The sequence below is a fragment of the Panthera uncia genome, chromosome B4, assembly GCF_023721935.1.
Source record: "Panthera uncia isolate 11264 chromosome B4, Puncia_PCG_1.0, whole genome shotgun sequence".
In the NCBI taxonomy this organism is placed as follows: domain Eukaryota; kingdom Metazoa; phylum Chordata; class Mammalia; order Carnivora; family Felidae; genus Panthera; species Panthera uncia.
Window position 1 is genome coordinate 13,717,298 of NC_064809.1, and position 25,330 is coordinate 13,742,627.

At 46.6% G+C, this 25,330-nt stretch overlaps 1 protein-coding gene across 1 annotated transcript in view; it reads right to left on the bottom strand.

Annotated features, from left to right (window-relative positions):
• The window catches only part of FAM171A1 (family with sequence similarity 171 member A1), a 134,147-nt gene that overhangs the window by 4,090 nt on the left and 104,727 nt on the right, over window positions 1–25,330 (bottom strand). Inside the window, exon 6 of the mRNA XM_049624655.1 lies at window positions 1,806–1,922. Coding sequence (XP_049480612.1) covers window positions 1,806–1,922 — 117 coding nt within the window. The remainder of the gene's footprint in view (window positions 1–1,805; window positions 1,923–25,330) is intronic.

Genomic DNA, 25,330 nt, shown 5'->3' on the forward strand with positions numbered 1-25,330 from the left:
TCTTAACTGGAGAATGAAAGAAAAAACCCTAACTATTTTCTTGTTGGTTTTGGGCTCATGAAGGCACAGCATCTTTGTAATTTGTTTTAATAAAGGGGATGGCTGTGAGGTTACTAATATATGTGTCTGTACATTAAATGCCATCAGGGCTCTGTCATATACGCTCTTTATAGATTTTTGTCTCTTCCTTCACTGCTTGGAAGGGTTGGCAGACCTATACCAAGCCGTTCTTTCTCCCCTCTTTACAAAACATCTATTAATCTGTGGCATGATGGGCAAACTGAGAATCACAGTTGTCTGAAAGATATCTAAATTTTTTGTAATGTTTATTAATTTTTGACAGAGACAGAATGCGAGAGGGGGAGGGGCAGAGAGAGAGCGAGACACAGAATCCGAAGCAGGCTCCAGGCTCTGAGCTGTCAGCACAGAACCTGACGTGGGGCTTGAGCCCACGAACCGTGAGATCATGACCTGAGCCAAGTCGGTGCTCAACTGACTGAGCCACCCATGTGCCCCCGAAATATATCTAAAATGAAAGTTAACTGTAATGCATGGGCTTTATGGCCTCTACTTGGGTACTTCAGGAATTTCTTTTCTTTCCTTCTTTACTCTTACTCATATTCTAGATATTTGTGATTTGGAGCCTGGGGCATTTTTGTACCTGGTTCGTGCCTATATTGCTACAAGAACGCTATCACAAAGGGAAACACAGAATTCCCTTTGTGAAATGGGAAATCAACATTTTCTCAGTCTGGGGCCAATTTCTCAGCACCTCCATCAAATCCGCTACTATGGGAATGTGAGTGTCATTCCAGTGACAATTCCACTGCTAAAATATCTTGGACTCCCATTTTGGAACTGCCTTCATGATGAGAGACAGCTTTTAATCATAGCACATTTCTGACCTGGCTCAATTACCTACTTTACTCACCAGACCAGGATGTGCATGACTTTTAGATGCGTCTAAGAAGAATCAAAGGGACCCTCGGAGCATAAAGATTTGCCACCAATGAAAACGTTTCACTAATGAAGGCAGTCCCAGTGATACAGATTCTAAAGGCATTTTGAGTGACAGAAGCCATGACTGGAAAGAATTCTCTGAAGATGACTATTTTAAGAAACAATTCTAGAATGTTCCTTGGGATAAATTAGGGCATATAGGTTAAAACTTTTTTTTAAGTCATGCTTTAAAAAGTATGAGTTAATTCACATATCCTAAGTAGAGATGATTATTGTTTTAGACACAAAGCAAACTGGTTTGTTTCTGAACCTTCAGGAAAGGCCAAAACAAGCTTTTTGCCCCAAGAAAGCTCCAGTGGTGACTGTGTTAGCCTGTCTAAGGAGTGCCCTTCCCCACATGTTCTCTTACAACAGGCCACAGCTGTTTCAGGAATTAGGGAGGAGGTCTAAACCGCCCCCATGGGCTTTAGATTAGGAATTCCCTATGGCAGCTGTCTGAGCAAAACAGATACAAGACAGGAATATGTTCTGTGCATTCTTGTTATCCTAGACGGGAGAGTCGCAACCAGAACTCCCCCACCCCCACAAAATACCTTAGTTTCATCATTTGATTTTCAGACTTTTAACCATTTTTTTTAAGTAATCTCTACACCCAACGTGGGGCTCGAACTCATGGCCCTCAGATCAAGAGTCACATGCTCTACCGATTGAGCTGGCCAGGCGCCCCTTTCTACCATTTTTGAGTAAGATGAGGTCTCGCTGCTGAAGTAATTTTCCAAAGCATACTTAGCCTGAACCCTCAAAGAACTCAACGCCCATCATCGCAGGTGCTGGCTTCGTGTTACCTGGGTTGGGAGGAGACATGGCTGCCACCCAGTACCCCAGCTGCGGGGCAATGTACGTCCACGTCCGCTGGCTACCTTCCTGGTGCACGAGGCCCAGACCACTCTTCAGCCACGTTCCTGTGGGGTGCAGAAAAAACTTGAGCTGGACACACACTACACCCCTATTTAGGGCTTACACATATTGTACCTTAAATGTCATCTTTGTAACACAGCAGGTAGCCAAGACGGTCCAGATGTCATCTAGGGACTGCATACACCTTTCCATAGATTCTTTTCAACTTCTTTCAGGGGTGAGGGAAACTTTGATTTTTTCTTGCTTTTCTGATTAATTTATTTTCAACCACTTTCTCAAACATCCCTGCTTCCAAACTCAGATAATTCTACCCAAAAGCTTTGGAGTTTAGAAGTAGAAGAAAGGTAGCAAGGTAAGCGTTGGGGGGAGTACAAAGAAGGCAGTCGGGAGAAATCCAGAACTGTTTCTACTCTTCTTTCTCAAGCCAATAAGCAAATTTCCTACCCCAGATTATACACTTGGTTACATCAGAATTACTTAGGAAAGTTTAAAAAAAATATATAGACTTCTTGGTCTTATTTTTGCAAATTCTAGCCTACTAAACCTGGCTTAGGTGAGTATTTCAAAAAGTTTCCAGTTGCTTCTGACACTGGGAAACACCAGATATGTCCAGGTCTGAACTTTCAGTTATTAATTGGTAGTTAACGTTAATGAGCACCTCTTACGTACAGGCTGGTCACAGCAGATGCGTCTTATACACATTATAATTCTCACAGCACCGCCACAGAGTAGGACTCGTTTTCTTTTTGGACAAGGACTGGAGAGACTGGGGAGGTACAGAACTCTTCTAAGGGCCCTCAGGGGTAGAGAGCAGAGCAGGAGCAGACCTACGCCTGTCTCTCTGTCCTCAGGGCAGGATCTGATCTACCCTGTTGCATTCTTCTATAAACTGTCCCAACAGTTCGTGACGTTTTCACTTTTTAAGTTTTCCAGACACAGACCTGTTGCCTGGTCCACCTGCTGAGCGCCTTGCTTTGAGGCCCGTGATGGCGGCCGGCAGCAGAAGACAAATGGAGAGTGCTGGCCAGGCCCCCCAGCAGGACAGGCACCCGCCCAGCCCACCAGTGTAGACACCTCAGTCAAGTTGCTTCACAGGGCTCCTCCTGCCTCGAGGCCCACGCGCTCCACCGCTCGGCCTGCTCCCATAATCCCCACTACCTGAAATGGCCTTGTGTGTAACTGTGTCCACTTGAGGCCTAAATGCACCAACCGTGCACCAACCATTCTCCCCTCTGGTTCCCAAACCCTTGCCCTTCCCGTGCGCACACGTTACTGAGATGGCAACGGTGGATTGTTCTCCGTTGAAGAAGGAAACAATATTTGGCGGTGCTTCTACGGCCTACCAGTTGCCATAGCAACACTGAAATGCAGTGGGTGGAAAGGAGCCGGTGGCAAAGCCTCCAATCTTGCTCGCCTCCTCCACTGCTCAGACGTCAAACAAAGGAGGAAGAAGGGAGAGGCTAGGCGTCATGAGGCGCCTTGCACTGTCTGACCTTCCCAAGCGACAGGCTGCATCACGGCTGGAGATGATTTCCATTCCCATTAGACAAGAGGAATACAAATGGGAAAGTTTCTAAAGTGAGTGTGAGGATAAGGATGCCCAATTCAGATTCATTTGCTGAAGAACACCCAGCCCAGAGATGATTTAGTTACTTAGAGCATCGCTCCGTTCTACAGAGCGTTACAAACAAAACCAAAGGCCCAAAATGGTGTCACTTAGGGGAAGGCCCCCGGTCGGAACACCGAGACTGGATACCCAAACTAACTGAAGTTTCAATTGCACAGGCACTTAACCTTTAACCAGACAACATGAATTTCCTGGTCAGTACCAGGGAATTTACTAATTGACCCCTTCTGTTCCCCTTCGGAGGGCAACCTTGCCCAAACAATGCATTCCTTGCTAATAAAATCCATTCTTCTTTTATTTATGCCCCTCTCCCTGCTTTTAAAAAAGATTTTTTTTAATGTTTATTATTTTTGAGAGAGAGAGAGAGAGAGAGAGAGAGAGCGAGCATGAGTGGGGTAGGGGCAGAGAGAAAGGGAGACACAGAAACAGAAGCAGGCTCAGCTGTCAGCACAGAGCCTGATGCGGGGCTTGAACCCACAGACTGTGAGATCATGACCTGAGCTGAAGTCGGAGTCTTCACCGACTGAGCTGCCCAGGCGCCCCCGCCCCCCTCCCTGCTTTTAAAAACCTTTCTCTTGTTTAGCTCAGCAGACCTCCCCTCTACTTGTTAGATGGGATGCTGCCACATTCACGAATCATTTAATAAAGTCAATTAGGTATTCAAATTTACTCTGCTGAATTTTGTTTTTTAACAAGAGCTACTGAGGAAATGGAAAACATAGGACATTTGACACATTCAGCTAAAGACTTTCCCTATTTGGTAAGAAAGCTTCTCTGAAGGTAGAGAGCTGGCTGTTGGTGACCGGTTCCAGTTTTCCGCTTGGGGATCCCACGCTGCTGGGCCCCTGCCCTGACTTCCACACCCCACCCCACTCCCCTGGCTGTCCCCACAACACGGCCCTGCCAGGATCTCCGCCTCAGCCAGGAGGTGGCGTGCACTCTTTGGTCTGCGGTTTTCCCCAGGTGGGGTTCTTGAGTCACTGCTGCTCTTCAAATGGAGCGGATACTACGTCAGGCTGAAGGGACCCACGTGGAAGGACCTGAAGCTCACGGGTCCTGATTGCTGCTCCTTCAAACCGCCTGACTCGACTGCGAAGTTGCTTCTGCCTTCTCCAACACAAGCACATCAACTGCAGAAACGCTTCTAAAATCCCTTCGAGCTATATCCCGCCCCCAGTCCAGCCTGGAGGGCCCCTGCCTGGCAGCGGTGGTGGTGACGATGGCCACAGCCAGCAAGGCCGGTGACTGGAGAATATGCTTTGGGAGCACAGGGAGGGTAGAGAAGGCTTCCGGATGAGTCAAGTTTCGAAGAATTGGCAGCTGGGGGTGGGGGTGAGGAGGGGAGGAGGAGGAGGAGGAGGAGGGGGAGGAAACAGTGTGCAGGAAGGCACACAGGGTAGTGGGCTTGGAAGATGCTTTGGATGGGGTGCAGGTGGGGGTCGGGTCGGCGGGGCATAAGGGATGGGCTGGAAAGGAGTTTGCTGTCTGCCCGGGAAGGGCTGGGAAGGGCTTCTAGGGCCATTAAAAATGGTACGGAGGTTTCTCAAAAAGTTAACAATAGAACTATTCTACGATCCAGTAATTGCACTACTGGGATATTTACTCCCCAAACAGAAAAACATTATTTCAAATGATACACACACCCCTGTTTATTGCAGCATTATTTACAACAGGCAAGATGTGGAAGCAGCCCAAATGTCCATCAATAGATGAATGGATAAAGAGGAAGTGATATATACACAATGGAATATTACTCAGCCATAAAAAAGACTGAAATCTTGCCATTTGCAACAACGTGGATGGAGCCAGACAGTATCATCCTAAGTGAAATAAGGCAGTCCGAAGAAGACAAATATCATATGATTTCACTCACCTGTGCAATTGAAGAACCAAAACAAATGAACAAAGGAAAAAAGAGAGGAAGAGACAAACCATGAAACAGATTCTTTTTTTCTTCCTCATTTTATTTTAGAGAGAGAGAGGGAGAGAGCACATGAACAGGGGGGAGGGGCAGAGGGGGAGAGAGAGAGACTCTTAAGAGCCTCCACACGGAGTGCAGAGCCAGACACAGGGCTCGATCTCATGACGCTGGGATCATGACCTGAGGAAAATCAAGAATCAGACGCTCAACTGACTGAGCCACCCAGGCGCCCCAAGAAACAGACTCTTACATAGAGAATAAACTGCTGGTTACCAGAGGGGAGGTGGGTGGGGGGGTGGGTTAAATAGGTAACGGGGATTAAGGGGTGCACTTGTCATGACGGGCGCTGGGTGACGTATAGAAGTGCTGAATCGCCATACTGTACACCAGAAACGAATGTGACACTGTGTGTTAACTAACTGGAATTAACATAAAGAACTTAATAAAAAAGAAGAAAGAAATGGAAGCCACTGGGCCCTGTAAATGGAGGCACGGTGTGGTCAGACCTCTCCTCCCCACCCGCCCCTCCCCCATCCCCGCAGCCCCTGAGCTCCTCAAACACCAGCACGCAGTATGCACTTCACCCAAGTCCGTGGCTTTGCTGGCAACTGCGGCTCTAATCTCACAAGGTCTTTCTTTCTTTCAACACTTATTTATATTTGAGAGGAGGGGGAGGGGCGGTGAGAGGAAGACAGAGGATCCAAGCAGCCTCCTCCCTGTAAGCACGGAGCCCGAGGCGGGGCTCGAACTCAAGAACCGTGAGATCATGAGCCAAAATCAAGGGTCGGACGCTTAACTGACTGAGCCACCCAGGCGCCCCTCACATGGTTTTTCTCTCTTCCAGAAATCTACCCATCTTTCAAGATTCAAGTCACGTCATGTGCTTATCCCGAGTCCCTCCAGAACTCAAGGATCTTCCTTGTCCTCGTCCTCCTGGGACACGTGTCACTGCATCTCTTTTCCAAATCACACGTTGCCTCAGTCGCCAACGTCTGGCCTCCTCTGTCAGACTGTAGCCTCTGCGAGTTTGGGCCTGGGTCTATATTCCTTTTGTCTTCTCAGCACCAAGAAATCTCGTTGGCGTACCAGCTGAATAGTACTCGAGAACGAGTGAAAGCCCAGCAGGCAACCCAAAAAGTCATGTTGGATAACCTTCTGTGAAAAGCTGGGTGTGGTCATCAGGAAAGGGATCCTTACAGAAGTGTGCTGAAATTCAAACTTAAGGGAACAAAGCCAGCTGGGAAAGAGGCATTTATTTTGGCCTACGTTGCCTGCAAAACGTACACGTCTTCAGTGACTAAAGGGTGACACTATCTCAGGACTCAACAATCATGCTGTTATTGGCAAAAGCCATTTCCAAGCTTTCTGTGTTTGGTGGGAGGAAGTCAGCAGCCGGGAAGAGAACTACCGAGCTGTGCCCTGGAGCATATGCTTCTCGTTAGGGTGAGATCCTGGTGCCGCGGGATGAGGGCGACCTCCCCACCCGAGGAGCCAACACACATGGGAAGAGATTCTTGTGCTCGCCGGCCGGGAGCCGGGGATACCGGACGGCAGAGCAGACAGACCTCTGTGAAGTCTCTTCTGTTCCATGAGGCCACGGGAGCTCAGCACCTGCAACCAGGGTGCCAAGGGTGGGGATCCCGCCAGTCTGGGCGGGGGGGTCTCAGGCGCTGCTCAGACAGAACCGGGAGGGCCTGGGTTGCTCCTGCGGTGTGGACAGAGGAAAGCTCCAGCTGCCTGATCTCCAGCCTGCCCACCTGCCTCCTGGATGGGGCAGCGTCCGTGGTCCGGACACAGAGAAGCCTCCAATGTCCCAAAAGCAGCCCAGCACGGCTGCTTCCTTAGATCCACTTCACGCCTCTGCTTCTCTTTCTCCTTGCTCCAGCCTATTCCTTCCAGCCCCTTCCCGCCACTTCCCGTGGAGGCCTTGCTAGACTCAGGATCCTCTTCACAAGCGGGCAGTCGAGGCAGCCACTGGGACATGCACCGGGTCAAGGCGGGTCACCTGGTGAAGGTGTGCAGGCAGGCACCTGGGATTTCTCCCGTCCCACCCCACTGGCCCAGCCAGGCGGCCACCTGCTCCACGCACAGCTGCTAATGCACCGAGCAGCTGGCCAGCTGTTAAGTGGGTCTGTTGGGAGCAGGCTGGCGGCTCTGGGCGCCTCTCTGCTGTGACTGAGGTCTGTGACACGTCGATCACTGGGGACTCTGTGGGTGAAACTTATATAGTAACCCCTCTGGCATCACCAAGGAATGAAATTCTGCATTACTGAAACTTCTAGGTCGGTAGTTTTCAAATAGTTTTCTAAAGTATTTGAACTCTCTCCCTTTGATGAACTCTTATGCAGAAATTTATATATAAAAGATAGAAGATAAGCTTTCTGCATGAAGATGAAGAGAACACCACCCCTCCCCCCTTCCCTCCCCTTCCCTCCCCCCTTCCCCGACATTGCCCACCGTGGCAACCCCAGGACATCTCCTGAACAGGGCCTGGAAGTTCTTCTTCTATACAACTTGGGTTTCATTTCCCAAAATTTGAAATCGAAGTTTTACAAATAGTCTAAAAAAGGACCATTTACTCCTCCTGCCTTATAAAATTGAATATAAGGGGCACCTGGGTGGCTCAGTTGGTTAAGTGTCCGACCCTTAATTTCAGCTCAGGTTGGGATCTCACAGTTCGTGAGATCGAGCCCTGCATTGGGCTCTTGCTGACAATGCGGAGCCTGCCTAGGATTCTGTCTCCCCCTTTCTCTGCCCCTCCCCCCCAAATAAATAAATAAATTTTAATTGCCAGCTTATGCTATAATATGTATTCGTAGCTGAACATTAAATACATCAGTCAATAGGCAATTTCAAAAAATAAAATAAAATTGAATACAATTTCGATTTTTCACAATAACTCAGGGCCATGATCACGATCAACTACAATGTTAGCTTCTCAAATATTGATGCCCCATCCGAATTTGGCTCAGGTCATGATCTCATGGTTTGTGAGTTCGAGTCCCGTGTCGGACACTGTGCTGACAGCTCAGAGCCTGGAGCCTGCTTCAGATTCTGTGTCTCCCTCTGCCCCTCCCCTGCTTGCATTCTGTCTCTCTCTCTCTCAAAAATAAACATTAAATTAAAAAAAAAATATCATGCCCTTAGGTCCCAGCTGAGGACTGTAATTGTTTGCTCCTACATTAGATACACCCTCCCATGTTGTCCCTCTCTCCCTCCTGGTTCCTCCTTCCTTTCCTTCTTCCCTCCCTTCCTAAATGCTATCAGTGTTTCTGTTATCAGATCTTCTCCCTCACCATCAAGACCCCCAACATCTATAACTGGGGCGGTCTCCTATCCAGAACTACACGACCCACCTTAGTAAAACCGTGTCCGAGTAACGTCCACAGGCAGTTTGAGGGACTGGGGAACAGAAGCAATTATCCAACAGTGGTGTTCTAATCCAAGTTCAGTATCTCTTTCCTTCGACACTACACCCTCAGATCAGTTTTTGTCTGAATTATCATTTTCTAGAATTAAACCTTGCACAATAGAAAAGATTTAGAGATATTTTCAGGAATAAATACTTTGTTGAAAAGTCATTCTAATCTTTAAAAAATGAGTTCGCTATGTATTCAGCTGGCAAGGTTCACCGCGCGTAAAGCACCGTGAGTTCTTAATTTGGAAGCTATGCTTAACCACAAAGATTATTACACACAGTTATTGACAGGCAGAAAAAGACATGCCTTCCGCTCGTCTGTAAGATCTGATGGGCTCTCTTAGCAATCACCCAGGGTGCCTTCTTGCTATGTTCCTAAGCAGTAACGAAATCAGCCTTTATTTGCAAAATATAAAGAAAAGTGAGTTAAAGGGTGCCTGGGTGGCACAGCTGGTTGAACGTCTGACTCTTGATTTCGGCTCAGGTCATGATTTCACGAGCCCCCACGTCGCGAGGAGCCTGCTTGGGATTTTCTCCCTCTCTCTCTGCCCCTCCCTTATGCATATGTGTGCCTATGCTCGCTCTCTCTCTCTCAAAATAAATATTAAAAAAAAGGCAAGTGAGTTAAAAAGTATAACAAATGGCTATCAAAAGGGAAAAGAACCCTGAAACATGAGAAAAGGGCTCAAACCACGTCTTGTTTGAATACAGCCTGCAGGGCTCAGACTTCCCTCTCTCCCCTTGCCTGCTACGTGTACTGTCCTCTGCCCACAAGTCCCTATTCTAGCAGCCATGCTAACTCATCTCAGCGTTTGGAAACAAGCATCAAGCCCTGACATTAGGAGCGCTACTGATTTTGCAAAGGAAACTGCAGATGAAAGCCCACAACTTCACTAATTACGAGTTGAAGTAGGCACCTTGTGTGTTAGGCAGTGCACAGGGACACAAGTCATTGCACTTACGGTGAGGTACTGTCACCGCGTCAGACCTCGGAACACGGGGCAGAAGAAAAGCCAGGCATATAAAAGGCCAACTGACCACACGGACGGCTTTTCCAGCGTAACATAACCCTGTATGTAAATTCTAGCTCTGCCACCGCGTGAACTTGGGCGTCCCGAGGACGGCACAGCAGTGGGGCCTGAAGGGCGCTGGCGAGACCTTTCAGCGCCGGGAGCGATCCTGGGGCTGTTTCACGTGGCTTTCGTCGTGGAAACGAGAAACGGCTCATCAGTCACGTACTTGTAGTTGGGTGTTCTACTTCGTGCAATTGCACGAATATGTCAATTGACATATTCTAATTGATCTGTGTCTCTTGAAAGAGACCGGAGTGAATTCTATCGGGTCTGTAAGCTGGCACTCGTGAAGAAATCCCACAGTCCCTCCGAAAACCCACCTCAGAGAAGTTCTACTGGTCAAAAGGTGAGTATTGAGTATCCATGCTGCCAAATAGCTATTTCTACTCTTCCACCTACATTTTCACCGTGAGATATCTGGGAACATTTATGGTGAGAGGTGAGACACACGTATGTGTGACACAAGCGTGAATTTCCTGGTGGGAACACATGGCCGTCTTGCCCCTCAGCTGCTGGCCGCGGCCAGTAATCATCTCACTCGAGCTGTGGTAGCTCCTGCACAGCCTTCAGCATGGTGGGGGCACTGGCTCTTCTCAGAAGAATCTTCTTTTTCTTTCTTTCTTTTTTTTTTTGAGAACAATTTCTTAAGAAGTAGGTACCTTTCAGATCCCTAGCAAGTGCCGCTGCTCATTGCTAGTTTTTTTTTTTTTTTTTTAAATTTTTAGAGAGAACATGCAAGGGGGGCAGGGAAGAAGGGCAAAGGAAGAGGGAGAGAGAATCTTAAGCAGGCTCCGCATTCAGTGTGGAGCCCGATGTGGGGCTCGATTCTACAACCCTGGGATCATGACCTGAGCCGGAATCAAGAGTCAGATGCTCAACTGACTGAGCCACCCAGGCGCCTCTTTATTGCCAGTTTTGATCACAGGGTCTTTCCTGATCCCCGAATATGCTGGATTTCTCTAGAATCCAAATCCCTTACTTTTCAGGGCTTTAGTTTGCATTACCTAAGGCTATCACCTCTATTATACTTTTCTACGTATAGCATAGAAGTATCAAGGTCAAAAATCTACCTTCGCTGCATGCTTTTACAAAACTATGACAGGATCACTCACGAAAGTCAGAATGTGTAACTCCATCGGCCCTAAGTCACATTTACCAGTGGAGTAGAAACTTTGATGATATTGTGGAGTAGCCTTCTCATTTTTTCCCAAATTCAAGCCCATGCCTTTGAATAGCTATGTTTCCTTCTTTGGGATTATTTTTCCATGAAGTTTGTGAGGGGGATACAGTCCTCATTAATTACACAGCAATGTATTTACCTGGTGTCAATTATCCAACTGTTCTTGTTGAAAGCAATCAAACTGAAGAGCAAAAGTTATGTACAGATGGTTGGATTCTTACGGCTTCAGGCAAGTACATTTCAGGACTGATTTAAATAAGAATAAAATTAAAGGCAACTCACTATAACCAAAGACCTTCTGTTTGAAGCATAAAGACAGAGAGATATGCTGAATTATTAGAAATTAAAACAAGAAATGAGTCTGTATTCAGCTACAGCATGTTCCCTGGGTATTTTTAGGGTAATTTTTGAGAAGTAGATTCTTTTTTTTTTTTTTTTTTAACGTTTATTCATTTTTGAGACAGAGAGAGACAGAGCATGAACAGGGGAGGAGCAGAGAGAGAGGGAGACACAGAATCTGAAACAGGCTCCAGGCTCTGAGCGTCAGCACAGAGCCCGACGTGGGGCTCGAACTCACGGACCGTGAGATCATGACCTGAGCCGAAGTCGGACGCTTAACTGACCAAGCCACCCAGGCGCCCCAAGAAGTAGATTCTTAAAAATAACCTAAGCAACTGATTCTTCTTTCTTCCTTTAAGCTTTAGCTGGGCTATCAGAAGACTTACAGAACTGAGTTTTTAGAAAAGAGCAGTAATGGGAAGCCATAAAGATTCTGGCAAAGTTATAGAAAGGTCTATGCCTTAAATAGGTAGCCAGAAGTATTAGGATACATAATAGCGTTAATAAAACTTAATGAGAGAAGTTTGGATTTATAACAGGTATGTATAAATTCCTAGAAAGTAGCTATTTGTATTCTGATACTCTGTATCAGAGTATGGGCTAATTAGGCCCAGACGGAGAGAAATTTTGTTCACTATCCACTACATCCAACATCCACCTTGCAATTATATGTCAGAAGGGATTGGGCTGGGGGAGCTGACCGGGACGTAGAAGGCACAGCCACTAATCCCTAGCATTAGAAAAGTCACTCAAAACGAACGAGAGCATAACAGAGAAGTTTACAAACATCTTCACAGATGCGGCAAGGTGTTCCCAAGCAGGGCTTGCTAAAGAGCCTGTGACATTGGAAGCCTTGTTAAAATGCAGGTTCTGACTCAGTGGGTCTGTGGTTCTAACATGCTCCCCGTCTGCAGACCACGCTTGGAGTAGCAAAGGTCTAAATCATGATTCTTTCAAGGAAACCCCCGATGGCGTTTCCCATGATGTTGCCATGGTGCGTCACCTGGGCAGCCCGTGTTTAAAGCCACTTCAGAAATATTTCTACACATTTAAAAAATAATCTAGTCACTTGTCAGACTATCGGCCAGACTGCCAGTTGGCAAATTCAAACGCCTACAGATGCTGTCTTGCCCTTGCCTGTAGAGGCAATGCCACTCACGGAACCGGCTGCTAATGTGGCCAAATTGATTCCGACCTGAAGACCTTTGTGTTTTTTCTGCCCAGAATGTTGCCGCCCGCCCCAAGATATTTCCATTAGGCTCCTAGATGTCTACAGGATCTCAGCTCAAATGTCACTGCTCCAAAGGCTCTGACCAGCAATCATCCTCTCTGACATCACCCTACTGAACAGTCTTACGGTACTTAGGTCGTATGAAGCAAACTGGCTCACTGTCTCCTTCATTTAGAACAAAAGCTTCATAACCATAGAGACCTTCCCTTGCTTGGTACGTCATTGCCTTATTCCAAGGGCCTGGAGCAGAGTAAGTATGGCACAAAGAAGATGTTCAATAGATATTTGCTAAAATGAATGGACTGCTCGATCTTGAAAAAAAGAGAAGCCAAGGAAACAACTCCATGGGAAATCTTTCAGTTTTAAATGTTGGCAGTAAATTAAAACACAGCAAACAAACAACTGCCCCGAAACCGACTGTACGGGCCAAATCAAACACACCTGGGAACAGGGTGTTTTGCATTCCCAGATTTAGTCCGTTATTCTAGCAAGCCACATCAAGTCTTGGCATGGAAGCAGGATTGCACAAAAAGCTGATACACTAGAAAAGGAAGGGATCTGAAGTCCGAAGAAAATCATGTTCTGCGTCTCTCCTTCTGCGCTCCCTGGGATGCTGTGCATGGGCTGAGTGTGCCGAGTTTTGGCTTCTTTCTTATTAAGAAAGCTGGTAGCTCCCCACCTCCCGGGCTGCCTTGAGAATAGCGATGCAAAACGTTGCCTCAGGGCAATACCTGCTTTGTTAATGGATACGCTCAGCTAAGAATGAGTGGGAGAAGAAAAGGCTTTCCCCAGATGATCCTATGTTTCTTCCCCTTCAATTGAGGCTCACTTCAAACTGCACACTTGAAATGACTGGGCCTGCCACGTACAACTCCATCCACACGTCGTGCCACAGAGCGAGCAAGGTGCTCCTGCAGACACCTCTAATGACGCGCATCCTGTGTAGGCTGGGTTTGTTCTATGCGTGCGTTCTGTGTATGCGTGTGCACGTGTGTAAATACAAACGATTTTAAATATTAAAAAATTTTTTTTGATGTTTATTTATTTTTGAGAGAGCGAGAGAGACACAGCACAAACCGGGGAGGGGCAGAGAGAGAGGGAGACACAGAATCAGAAGCAGGTTCCAGGCTCTGAGCTGTCAGCACAGAGCCCGACATGGGGCTCGAACTCACGAGCTGTGAGATCGTGACCTGAGCCGCAGTCTGATGCTTAACCGACTGAGCCACTCAGGCGCCCCGATACAAACAATTTTAACAGGGTGATTCAAGATAAGGGACAAAAAGAATCAACATAGTAAGGACATCATCTACGCCTGGTGACGTGCTAGGTGCTTTATGGACATAACCGCTTTTCAGTCTTCTACAACCTTGAAAGGTGGGTATCCTAGAACTTATATCTGAGGCTGCAGACATTAGGCTCAGAGAAGCGAGTGATTTTCCCAAGGACAGGCTCACCCCTAACGTTTGCAGAACTCAAGACAGGAGTATAAATGGATGTCCATTACAACATATCTAAATATTTAAAAGATACGGAGCAAGTGATTATGTGGTTAAATAAACGTGTCCTACCTCCCCAACTGTAACTTTATAGGACCTAAAGGCTAGGGCTGAAGGTAGAATTCTTCAGTGCTTTAAAGAGTACATGCTGGAACAAAGAGCACGAGGAGAGTTGGTCTGCGGCCTATACCCCTTCCCAACTCACACCCTGCCTCATGACCATGGATGTGGACTCCCAACTCCATGTCCAAGCTCATGCCCCAGCCAGAAGGCACTCCTTGGCCAACCCTCTGGCCTGAGGATATGCACATGGTGCGTGTAGATGGGCGGAGAGGTCTGCCCCTGGGAGAAGGGCATAGAGCAGAGTGCCTGGAAATCAGCTTAGGCTGTGTGGGCAGGGAACCCTAGGATCTAGGCTACCTGGAGGGTGTTCTAGAAAGGGGTCTCAGATTCCAGGTGGCCACATCCTTTTGGGTCAGTAGATACCTTATCCCATGGGGAGAGGGCACAGCTGGATGGGGGCCAGAGTGAGGTCCTCTAAAGTGGGCAGGGGGGTGCTTACAGCAGCCATCCCTCTTGCTCAGTCCAAGCGTGGTACTTCCCAAGGGGCAGAGCCACAAGAAGTAGAATTTTATTCTAAAAGGTAAAATGACCTAGCTAAAAGGTGTTCTCAGGAATGCATACATTTCCAAGATTAAATCTGTGGCATGCTGAGGAAGCTTTGCCTAGATACCAGGCCTGGACTATCTTTCCTTCCGATGACTTCCAGACCTGATTAAGGTACAAAATTAATGTAGAAGGAGGAAAAAAAAAATTCATATGCAATGTGTTCAACTTGTTTAAAAAGTCATTATGTGTTGGGGGGCACCCGGGTGGGCTCAGTTGGTTATGCATCCAACTCTTGATTTCGGCTCCGGTCATGATCTCACGTTTGTGAGTTGAGCTCTGCGTTGAGCTCTGCGCTGGCAGTGTGGAGCTTGCTTGGGATTCTCTCTCTGGCCCTCCCCAAGCTTGTGCCTGAGCTCTCTCTTTCCCTCTCTCAAAATAAATAAATAAACTTAAAAAAATTATGTGTTAAACATATCCTAATATAACAGTATGGCTCATATAGAAGTATGAAACCAAAACAAGTTTATAAAACAAATAGAAGCAGGCTGTAAAATTTCAAAATAAAATTAAGATAAAAACAGCAATTTAATGTAGTACCTGATGACTGAAGGGCACTTATCACTTGCAACATGAACATGACAGCGTAGGGTGAGGCTTCTTTTGAGCGTTGGTGTGCCTACGATTCGACTCTCCTGCCACCTTTTTCTAGCTGAACTTGCCAAGAAATTTTCCTCTTTCAACATACTTTGAAATTACTTTTCCTTACTATGGTGGGGTCCTTGATGTACGGCAGCTGCCCCGGTTCAGTTTTCTCTCCATGATTCTATCCTACCCAACAGTCTATTCATAAGTGTGCATCCAGGCAATGAGAGTACCCGATGGCTTTAAATTCTGTACCGACTCCTGATGACACAGAGTATTTTTCATGTTACGTCGTATAGGATTAGCATCAAAACCCAAGCCTCAGATTTAAAAATCCTTGTGGACAATTCCCATTCCCCAAAAGAAGCTCTCTGGGCCAACAGGTTGTAGTTTGAAAAACCTGGAATCTTACTCAGGAAAGCCTGGACATTGGGATCTTCGTCCATCCCAAGCCCTCGTCCTCGGCCTCCTCACCTGTGAAGTGGGGACAACATGAGCTGCTGTCAAGACCAGGGCGTGGGGCTGCGAGAAGGAAGAGCAGGGCTGGGCTGAAGTTCAGGCACCAGGCAGCGGGCCGGACTTGCTCCCGGGCAAACACTTGCCCGGCACACCAGGGGATTTATTCTTGCTTTGCTCAAACTAAAGGCATTACCTATCCTGGACTGTAAGAGTTATTTGGAAATAGGGAAACAGCAATGCCCTTCAAAACATGGAACAACTGGTGGAAACAGGAAACGAGGTACCAACCAATCAGGTTGGATACCTGGGGCCTACTAGCTACACGCTGCCTTGGCTGAGAGTGGATATTGAAGATGCTAGGCCTTCACCGTACCTGTCCTTCTTTCTTCTATCATGCTTCACCTAAGATGCACAAACTAAATATGGGCCCCATGATAGCAGTGATGATTATAATCATAATGGCGAAATTGCACAGAGCTCTTTACGGAGTACCAGTTGCTGTTTCCATTTCCTGGGCTGTTAAAGGATTTGCTCAACATCACAGCTAGTAACTTAGTTGGTTACGAGGAGGAACCAGTGTCCAAGTCCAAGCTGTCTCAACTGCTGGGCTTCATGCTGCCTATATCCTGTCGACTCCTGATAGATGCCGGACTACCAATGTAGTATTCTATCGAAACTACTTTCCCTTTGGGGTGCCTCGGTGGCTCAGTCGGTCAAGCATCCGACTCTTGGTTTTGGCTCAGGTCACGATCTCACGGTTCGTGGGACTGAGCCCCACATCAGGCTCTGTGCTGACAGTGTGGAGGCTGTTTCGGATTTGCTCTCTCTGCCCCGCCCCTGCTCATGCACACATTCTCTCAAAATAAATAAACTAAAAAAAACACATACACCTTTTCCTTTAATTATCCATTTCAGTGGAGATAACTGAAAACAGAAGACATTTTAAAATTATTTGGTTTGGGGGCGCCTGGGTGGCTCAGTAGGTTAGGCATCTGAATTCGACTCAGGTCATGATCTTGAAGTTCTCAAGTTCAAGCCCTGCATTGGGCTCTGTACTGACAGCTCAGAGCCTGGAACCTGCTTTGGATTCTGTGTCTCCCGCTCTCTGCCCCTCCCCTGCTTGTATTCTGTCTCTCTCTCAAAAATAAACATTAAAATTAATTTTTATTATTATTTGGTTTTGAGGTAAATTATGGCAGCTCCACCTTCCTCTTCTTCACCTAGGCTGATCTTAGAATGAGCATGTTAGATGCCATGCTTAAAACTCAGGCCAAGAGGCAGCAAAGCACGGGGGGCTCCGAGGTTTCTAGGTGTTCGGGAAGCCGGCAGGAGGATACAAATTTGCCCCAGATAATCCACAATGTGAATATTCCCGAAGTGGTAATGAGAAGTCGACAGTAAGACACATTTCCTTTCCAGGGGAACATACTGATCTATACCACACTCTAAGACCACAAAGTGGGCAACTGTCACTTGTAAAGCTTGCCAAAAGCTGTTTCAGTTAAACGCAAGCATGGAAGGTTCTAGTTCTGTATATAAAATGACACTTTAGGGAGATTAAGTTTGTAATAGTATTTTAAAACAAATATGGTCCCCGAACCACAACTACAATATGGTTAATGTTAACGTGATGGCATTATTTTCTGAAAACTCTCATCTTGGGGCTAGCGGGTGGCGACAAACGCAAAAGGCTTAATGATTCCTAGGAATGGACTGATATCACCCGAATGTTTTTTTTTTTTTTTTAGTTGCTAGGCAACATTGAAAAACAAATGGCCATGTTCTGAGATCACTGTGTATCCGTTCTCCCCACGGGCAACTGTGCGCATGTTCCTCGGCCTGACGGCACTCCCCTCGGACGACAGGACCAGGGCATTGCTCCCATCCCTTCCTATTCCCCCAAAAAACAATTAAGTGGAAAAACATCCAGATCTATATTTTAAATCAAGCCCCGCCTTCAAGGGTGGGCTGGCTGTGACTTACCCAAATGGACTAGTTCAAAGAGCGCAGCATAAGCAGTAACGTTCGCCATCTGAAGCGGAGACAAATCCGCTCTAGGCCAGTTATGAGTGGGGATCCTGAGTGCCTGATACATACACACCATACATGATCAGAGGCGGTTCGGTAACTGCCATTTCTATAGCAACCCACACACACTCTGCAGGCCGTGTTTTGGGAAGGCAGTTAAAACTGGATTCTACAACGGAGCTCCGCTTAGAAGATGCTTTTATTTCTGTCGTCTCATTAGAATGAGCGTATTCAAAGCCAGTAACCCAAGTTACCATTAAATAGCAGAACCTCATCACCTACAGGATCCGGAATGTTGATTTCTGTGCCAGTCAATGTCAGTCGGTCGCTTGAAATCCAAACCACTGACCTGGTTTGCATGTTCAGAAGTGACCATTCCCCAGGGCGACGAGTCAGATCACGGTCTGACAACCCGGAACATGGGACAGCCATCTGCTGTCCCAGTTATAGGCGAGAGAGTAAATGCCTGCAAAAGCGAGCTGACATAATCATCTCCCATTGCCCAGAAAGCCTCCGCTAAGATGCATTCACCATGACCAATGACACTTCGTTTGCCAGACCGGCAAAGGAAAACTGCTTTCTTCCAAGGGCAAAGTGCGCCCCAGCACATATGGATGAGAACCCGTGTCTGTCCACGTTAGCCCGTCCCCCTGACACCGGCATTGTTCTACTTTCCAACAGAAAGTCAGAAGATCATAAGCGAAGGAAATCCACTAATTCCTCCAAAGAAAGACTTAGGCTCACTACACAGTCCTCCCTTGCAACACAATCAAGGGCATTTTACACGACATGTTCAGTTGCTGCATGTAAATGCAGCCGAGGTATAATTCTAGCATATCGCAAGTTGCATTTCTAAAAAAGACCATTTTTATGGAGAGCGCATATAACAATGGCCCAGTTCATACTGCTCTGACTGACTAAACAAAATCCAACTTTACTTATGCTCTAAGAGAGTGCTGATCTATTAGGTCACCCTCTGATGAACTGTGTGGGTTGAAGCATGGAGATGCTAATGTTCATGGAAAAATTTTCGCCTGTTCCAAAAGGGAGGGGGAAAAAAAAAGGCAATTGCAGCCATTAAAAAAATAAAAAGGCCACAGTGATAAATGGTGGCACCAAACACTGACTGCACTCTAATAATGGTGTTTGAAAGGGAGCACTGATTGGTCTTTGTCCTAAGAGTAAACTAAGTTATCTGGCAGTCCTGGATTGGAGTATTTGAGTTAGTGTCAAAATGCAGATGTATTTTTCAAATAGAAGTCCCACGGAACTAAAAACAACTTCATCTTTCTTTACGGAGTTTGAAGTCTTGCCCTATAACGAGCTGTTACCACTCTGAGCATCCATAGGCCCTCCTGGCAAAATGCTGGAGGGCTACCCGGACAGCAGCAAGTACTGTGGCCACACTGGTCACCCCACTTTGGCCCTGCAGAGCGTAGAATCTACTTGCATTTTCTAAAAATTTTCTAACGTTTATTTATTTTTGAGAGAGAGAGCGAGCGAGTGAGCATGAGCAGGGGAGGGGCAGAGGGAGAGAGGAGACACAGAATCTAAAGCAGGCTTCAGGCTCTCAGCTGTCAGCACAGAGCCCGACGTGGGGCTTGAACTCACGAACTGTGAGATCATGACCTGAGCCGAAGTCAGACGCTTAACTGACCTAACCGCCCAGGCGCCCTGAATCTACTTGCATTCTAACACTAAAATGGTAAGAGCTTCCCTGTTAATGCCTTTTAGATCAAGGAATCACAACAGTCTTCTGTATAAGTCAGACAAGTAAGTATTTTCAGTTTGTGGGGACATCTAGTCTCTGTCACAACTACTCAACCCCCCAGTGTAATGAGATAGCACTCGTGCAGACCATACAGAAACGGGTATGCTTATTCTCCAGTATCTTAGTCTCTTTGGGCTACTATAAAAAAATAACAAACTGAGTGGCTTATGAGTTAGAGATATTCATGGCTCACAGCTCTGGAGGCTGGGAAGTCCAAGATCAAGGTGCTGTAAGAATCAATGTCTCCTGAAACCCTGCTTCCTGGTTCAAAGATGGCGTCTTCTTGCTGTGTCCTTACAGGTTGGAAGGGATGAGGGAACTCTCTGGGGTCTCTTTTATAAGCACATTAATCCCATTCATGAGGGTTCCACCCTCATGATCTAATCACCCCCTTTTAAAGGCTCCACTTCCAAACACACTGCAGTTTAGGATTTTGACATATGAATTTTGGGGAGGGGGAATACAAACATTCTGTCCATAGCATCCAATGAAACTTTATTGAGGGTTGTTTACATTTGAATTTCATGTAATTTTCATGTGTCATGAGATACTTTCCTTCTTTCGATTCTTTCTTCAATCATCTAAAAATGTAAAAACCATTCTTAGCTTTGCAACATGTTGTCTGCCGGCCCTGATTTGGGCGAACAATTCTTTTTTTTTTTTTTTTAAATTTTTTTTAATGTTTGTTTATTTTTGAGAGAGAGACAGAGTGCAAGCAAGGGAGGGGCAGAGAGAGAGAGGGAGACAGAGAATCCGAAGCAGGCTCCAGGCTCTGAGCTGTCAGCACAGAGCCCGACGCGGGCCTCGAACTCACAAACAGTGAGATCATGACCTGAGCCGAAGTCGGACGCTTAACTGACTCAGCCACCCAGGCGCCCCAATTATTTGTAATGGATTCACAGATTGCTGTATGTGGCTGTTTGACTGTTTGGAACTACAGTTACTTTGATTTACTTCAAAAGCAGATAATTTAAAGTGCTAAAATGGTTTGGAGTGATTCTTGTGTTTGAATTAATCATAAGTAGCTGCTAATTAGTAAGTAGTGTTAGATGCTTAAGATGTGTTCCTACTTTTTTCCTGATCTGGTAATACAGTCTTGGAACTTTTTACTTAACCAAGATAACTTAATTTCTTAAAAAAATTTTTTTTAACGTTTATTCATTTCTGAGAGACAGAGACAGACCGCTAGAGGGGGAGAGGCAGAGAGAGAGGGAGATACAGAACTCAAAGCAGGCTCCAGGCTCTGAGCTGTCAGCACAGAGCCCGACGCGGGGCTCGAACTCATAAGCCGTGAGATTGTGACCCGAGCCGAAGTTGGGTGCTTAACTGACTGAGCTACCCAGGCGTCCAGAGATAACTTAGTTTCTATTTAAAGAATGATATTATTGACTAAATATAACAAAATAAAAACCTTAATAGTAAAGGAAAAAACAGTAGAAAAAACAACAACCTTATGAAATATGTAGCTTCTCCTGAGTTGAGGAAGTTGAAGAAAACATGGTTTCTTTGAAATGTCCATCCAATCTTAAGGTTTTCAGAAAATGTATTTTAACTCATTTGATTATTTTTGAATGACTAGCCAAACGTTGGCTTTTCTGTGTACACATACAATCTGTTATAACCAGGAATTTGGCAGTTATGCTTTTTGCAGTAGATGCTAGGTTAAAAAGATCATTTAGACATGAATAGACACTCTCCAAGGAAGACATCCAGATGGCCAACCGACACATGAAAAAATGCTCCACATCACTCATCATCAGGGAAATACAAATCAAAACCACAATGAGATACCACCTCACACCCGTCAGAATGGCGAACGTTAACAACTCCGTCAACAACAGATGTTGGCGAGGATGCAGAGAAAGAGGATCTCTTTTGCACTGCTGGTGGGAATGCAAGCTGGTGCAGCCACTCTGGAAAACAGTATGGAGGTTCCTCAAAAAGCTAAAAATAGAACTACCCTATGACTCAGCAATGGCACTACTAGGCATTTATCCACGGGATACAGGTGTGCTGTTTCGAAGGGACACATGCACCCCCTTGTTTATAGCAGCACTATCAACAATAGCCAAAGTATGGAAAGAGCCCAAATGCCCATTGATGGATGAATGGATAAAGAAAATATGGTATATATACATATATATATATATATATATATATATATATATATATATGTATATACATATGTATATACATATACACACACACACACACACACACAATGGAGTATTACTCGGCAATCAAAAAGAATGAAATCTTGCCATTTGCAACTACATGGATGGAACTGGACGGTATTATGCTAAGTGAAATTAGTCAGAGAAAGACAAAAATCATATGACTTCACTCATAGGAGGACTTTAAGAGACAAAACAGATGAACATAAGGGAAGGGAAACAAAAATAATATAAAATAGGGAGGGGGACAAAACAGAAGAGACTTATAAATATGGAGAGCAAACTAAGGGTTGCGGGAGGGGGGATGGGCTAAATGGGTAAGGGGCATTAAGGAATCTACTCCTGAAATCATTGTTTCACTATACGCTAACTAATTTGGATGTAAATTTTAAAAAATAAAAAATTAAATTAAAAAAAAAAAAAAAAGGAAACAGATCAATTACCCAACAAGAATTCCCAATGGCAGAAGGCTCAATGCTGTGGGGATTATTCCCAGAAACTGGATATCTTACATCTCAGAGGCTGCATAACAATGCTCATTTCTTCGTTTTCATGGACTTCTTTAATCGTATTAATTTCCTGTTGCTCCTGTAATAAATGACCACAGCCTTGGGGGCTTAAAACAACACAACTGTATTCTCTTACAGTTCTGAAAGTCAAGTCTGAAGTCAGTTTCACTGAGCTGAAGGCAAGGTGTCAGAAGGGTGGGCTCCATCTGGGGGCTCTGAGGGGAAAAACCTGTTTCCTTGGCTTATGGCCCCTTCCTCCATATTCAAAGTACGTTGCTCTGATCTCTGCTTCCACTATCATGGTCCCATGTCCTCTAGTTCTGATTCCTCCTGGCTCCCTCAGAAGGACCAGTGATCACAGTGTCTCTCTCTCTCTATGTATGTATACCGTTGTTGTCTATGTATATAGCCATCTCTCTCTCTCTTTTTAAACAAGTTATTCTACCTCTCTTTTTTTAAAGTTTATTTATTTTGTGCGAGAGAGAAAGTGCAAGCGGGGAAGGGGCGGAGAGACAGAGGGAGAGAGAAAGCAACCCCAAGCAGGCTCTGCACTGTCAGCACAGAGCCCGAAGCGAAGCAGGGCTTGAATTCATGAACTGTGAGATCATGACCTGAGCCGAAGTTGGACGCTTAACCGACTGAGTCACCCGGGCGCCCCAGTCATCTTTTTTTTTTTTTTTAAGAAGTTATCCTACCTCTTTTTCTTAAGTTTATTTATTTTGAGAGACAGAGAGGGAAAAAGTGCAGGTGGGGGAGGGGCGGAGAGAGAGGGGGAGGGAGAGAATTCCAAGCAGGCTCCGCACCGTCAGCACAGAGCCCGACATGGGGCTCGAACTCATAAGCCGTGAGATTGTGACTCGAGCAGAAGTGGGATGCTTAATCGACTGAGGCCCCCAGGCGCCCCTGTATGTAGTCATCTCAAGTACAAATGTTGTATCAGAGTCTACTAAACTGCCCTGATAACCAAGAAACTACAAGGCCCCATCCCCGTGCATTTCTAGTGTCACTGCGATATGCACACTGTAACTGAGAGGGGGCTACGTTACTGTTTGGGGGACGGACAGAGGGACTGCAAAACTGAGATCCTGCCCATAGGATGTGAGAGGTTACACCGTCACAGCGAGGCACGGCCGGGGGAGGGTGAACAGTCCGGCGCGGGAGCAACGGTGGGCGTGCAGAAGTCGGCGCTGGAAGCGAGGCCGAGTGACCGGCAGGGCTGGCTCTGATGACACCGTTGAGCCGCTGTGCCGGGAGGAGGGCGGACTGCTTCACCGCGAGTAGCTGAGAGACCATCTCACGAGGGGAAGTGATCCATGCTTTCAAAGTTTCTTCTAATGTTTATTTTTGAGGGAACACAAGTGGGGGCGGGGCAGGGTGAGAGGGGGACAGCGGATCCAAAGCAGGCCCTGTGCTGACAGGCTGACAGCAGCGAGCCCGATGTGGGGCTCGAGTTCACGAACCGTGAGATCATGGCTTGAGCCGAAGTCGGGATGCTCAACCGAATGAGCCCCCCAGGCGCCCCTAAAAGATAACCTGAGCAGCGATACACAAGAGCTAGTGGAGGGAAGCAGAGGCGGAAGGCAGGCAGACTCTTGCTGGAATAGGTCAAAGAAGCGGGAAGAGTCTGAACCGAGGCGGAAGTGACACAGAGAAGGAGAGGAGAGGGGAGGGTTGAGAAACGCTGATGTGACAGCAACGGGACTTTGGAAGGGACCACACAAGGCTGCAGGCGGAGAGGTGAAGCAAAAGAATAAAGTGGGGATAACTCCGAGGTTTCTACTTCGATGGTCTGGCGCGTGATACCCTTAATCAAGAGAGGAAACGCAGGAACGAAGAGGTTTAAATGCTGGAGTGAGGGCAGTGGATGTGCTCAATTTGAGGCATGTCGGACCTGAGTGTCCTAAGGCACATCCATCAGCCAATGTCTAATGGAAGGTCGGGAACAGAGAGCAGAAAACAGGACTTGGGTGCACAGGGGTCCGTGGGAGTGTGCGAAGTGATTAGATGCCCCAGCAAGTGATGAGGTAAGCTGGGAGCTGGGCGTAGGCCAGCGGCCAGCAGACGAGGACGACCCAGGGGGACACTGAGTCAGACAGCCAACAGAGGAGAGCCCTTCACAAAGGAACAGAAGCCACCAAACGCTGCAGAGACACTGAAGGAAGTCACCTGCCTTGTCACGCAGCTGCTGGTGACCTCAGTGACATTTGTTTCCAAAGAGTGGGCAGCAGAAGCGGGACTGTGGCGGGTTGAGGAAGCCGCACGTGGAGAACAATCCTTTGAGAGATCCGGGCTAAGGGGAAAGCTCGGAAAGCGGTTTGGGAGGCACGGCCCGTGAAAGCCTACAGAACGGGAAGCCTTCTGCTGACTTTATAAACCCTTAGGGAGTCCTTGCTATGTCCCAGGCACTGTACTACACTTCTCGCAGACATTAACTCATTTAGTCCTTGGAGTGGTTCATTTTTTGTGTCAGCTCAGCTAGGCCATGGTCTCAAGATACTCCATCAAACACGTATGGAAGTTGCCGTGAAGGCACTTTTAAAATGAGATTAACATAAAAAAATAAAATGCGATTAACATATCAATCAGGAGGCTGAGTGAAGCAGATTACTCTTCATAAGGTGGGTGGGCCTCATCTAGTAAGTTGAAGGCACTAAGAAAAAGACTGAGATCCCTTGAGGAAGAAATTCTGCCAGCAGACTACCTTCGGGCTCAAACTGCAACATCAACTCTTCTCTGGGTCTCCAGCCTGCTGGCCCACCCTGCAGATTTTGGACTTGTCCGCCTCCACAAATCTATGAGCCCCTGCCTTGAAATAAATCAGTCTCGTTCCTTTCTTTGGGGTACACACACATAGCCTATTGGTTCTGTTTCTCTGGAGAACTCTGACTGATACGCTCTTTGTAATAACATGAGGTACTATTATTTCCAACCCCATGTCACAGTTGAGGCAACTATGGCCCAGAGAGGGGAAGTAA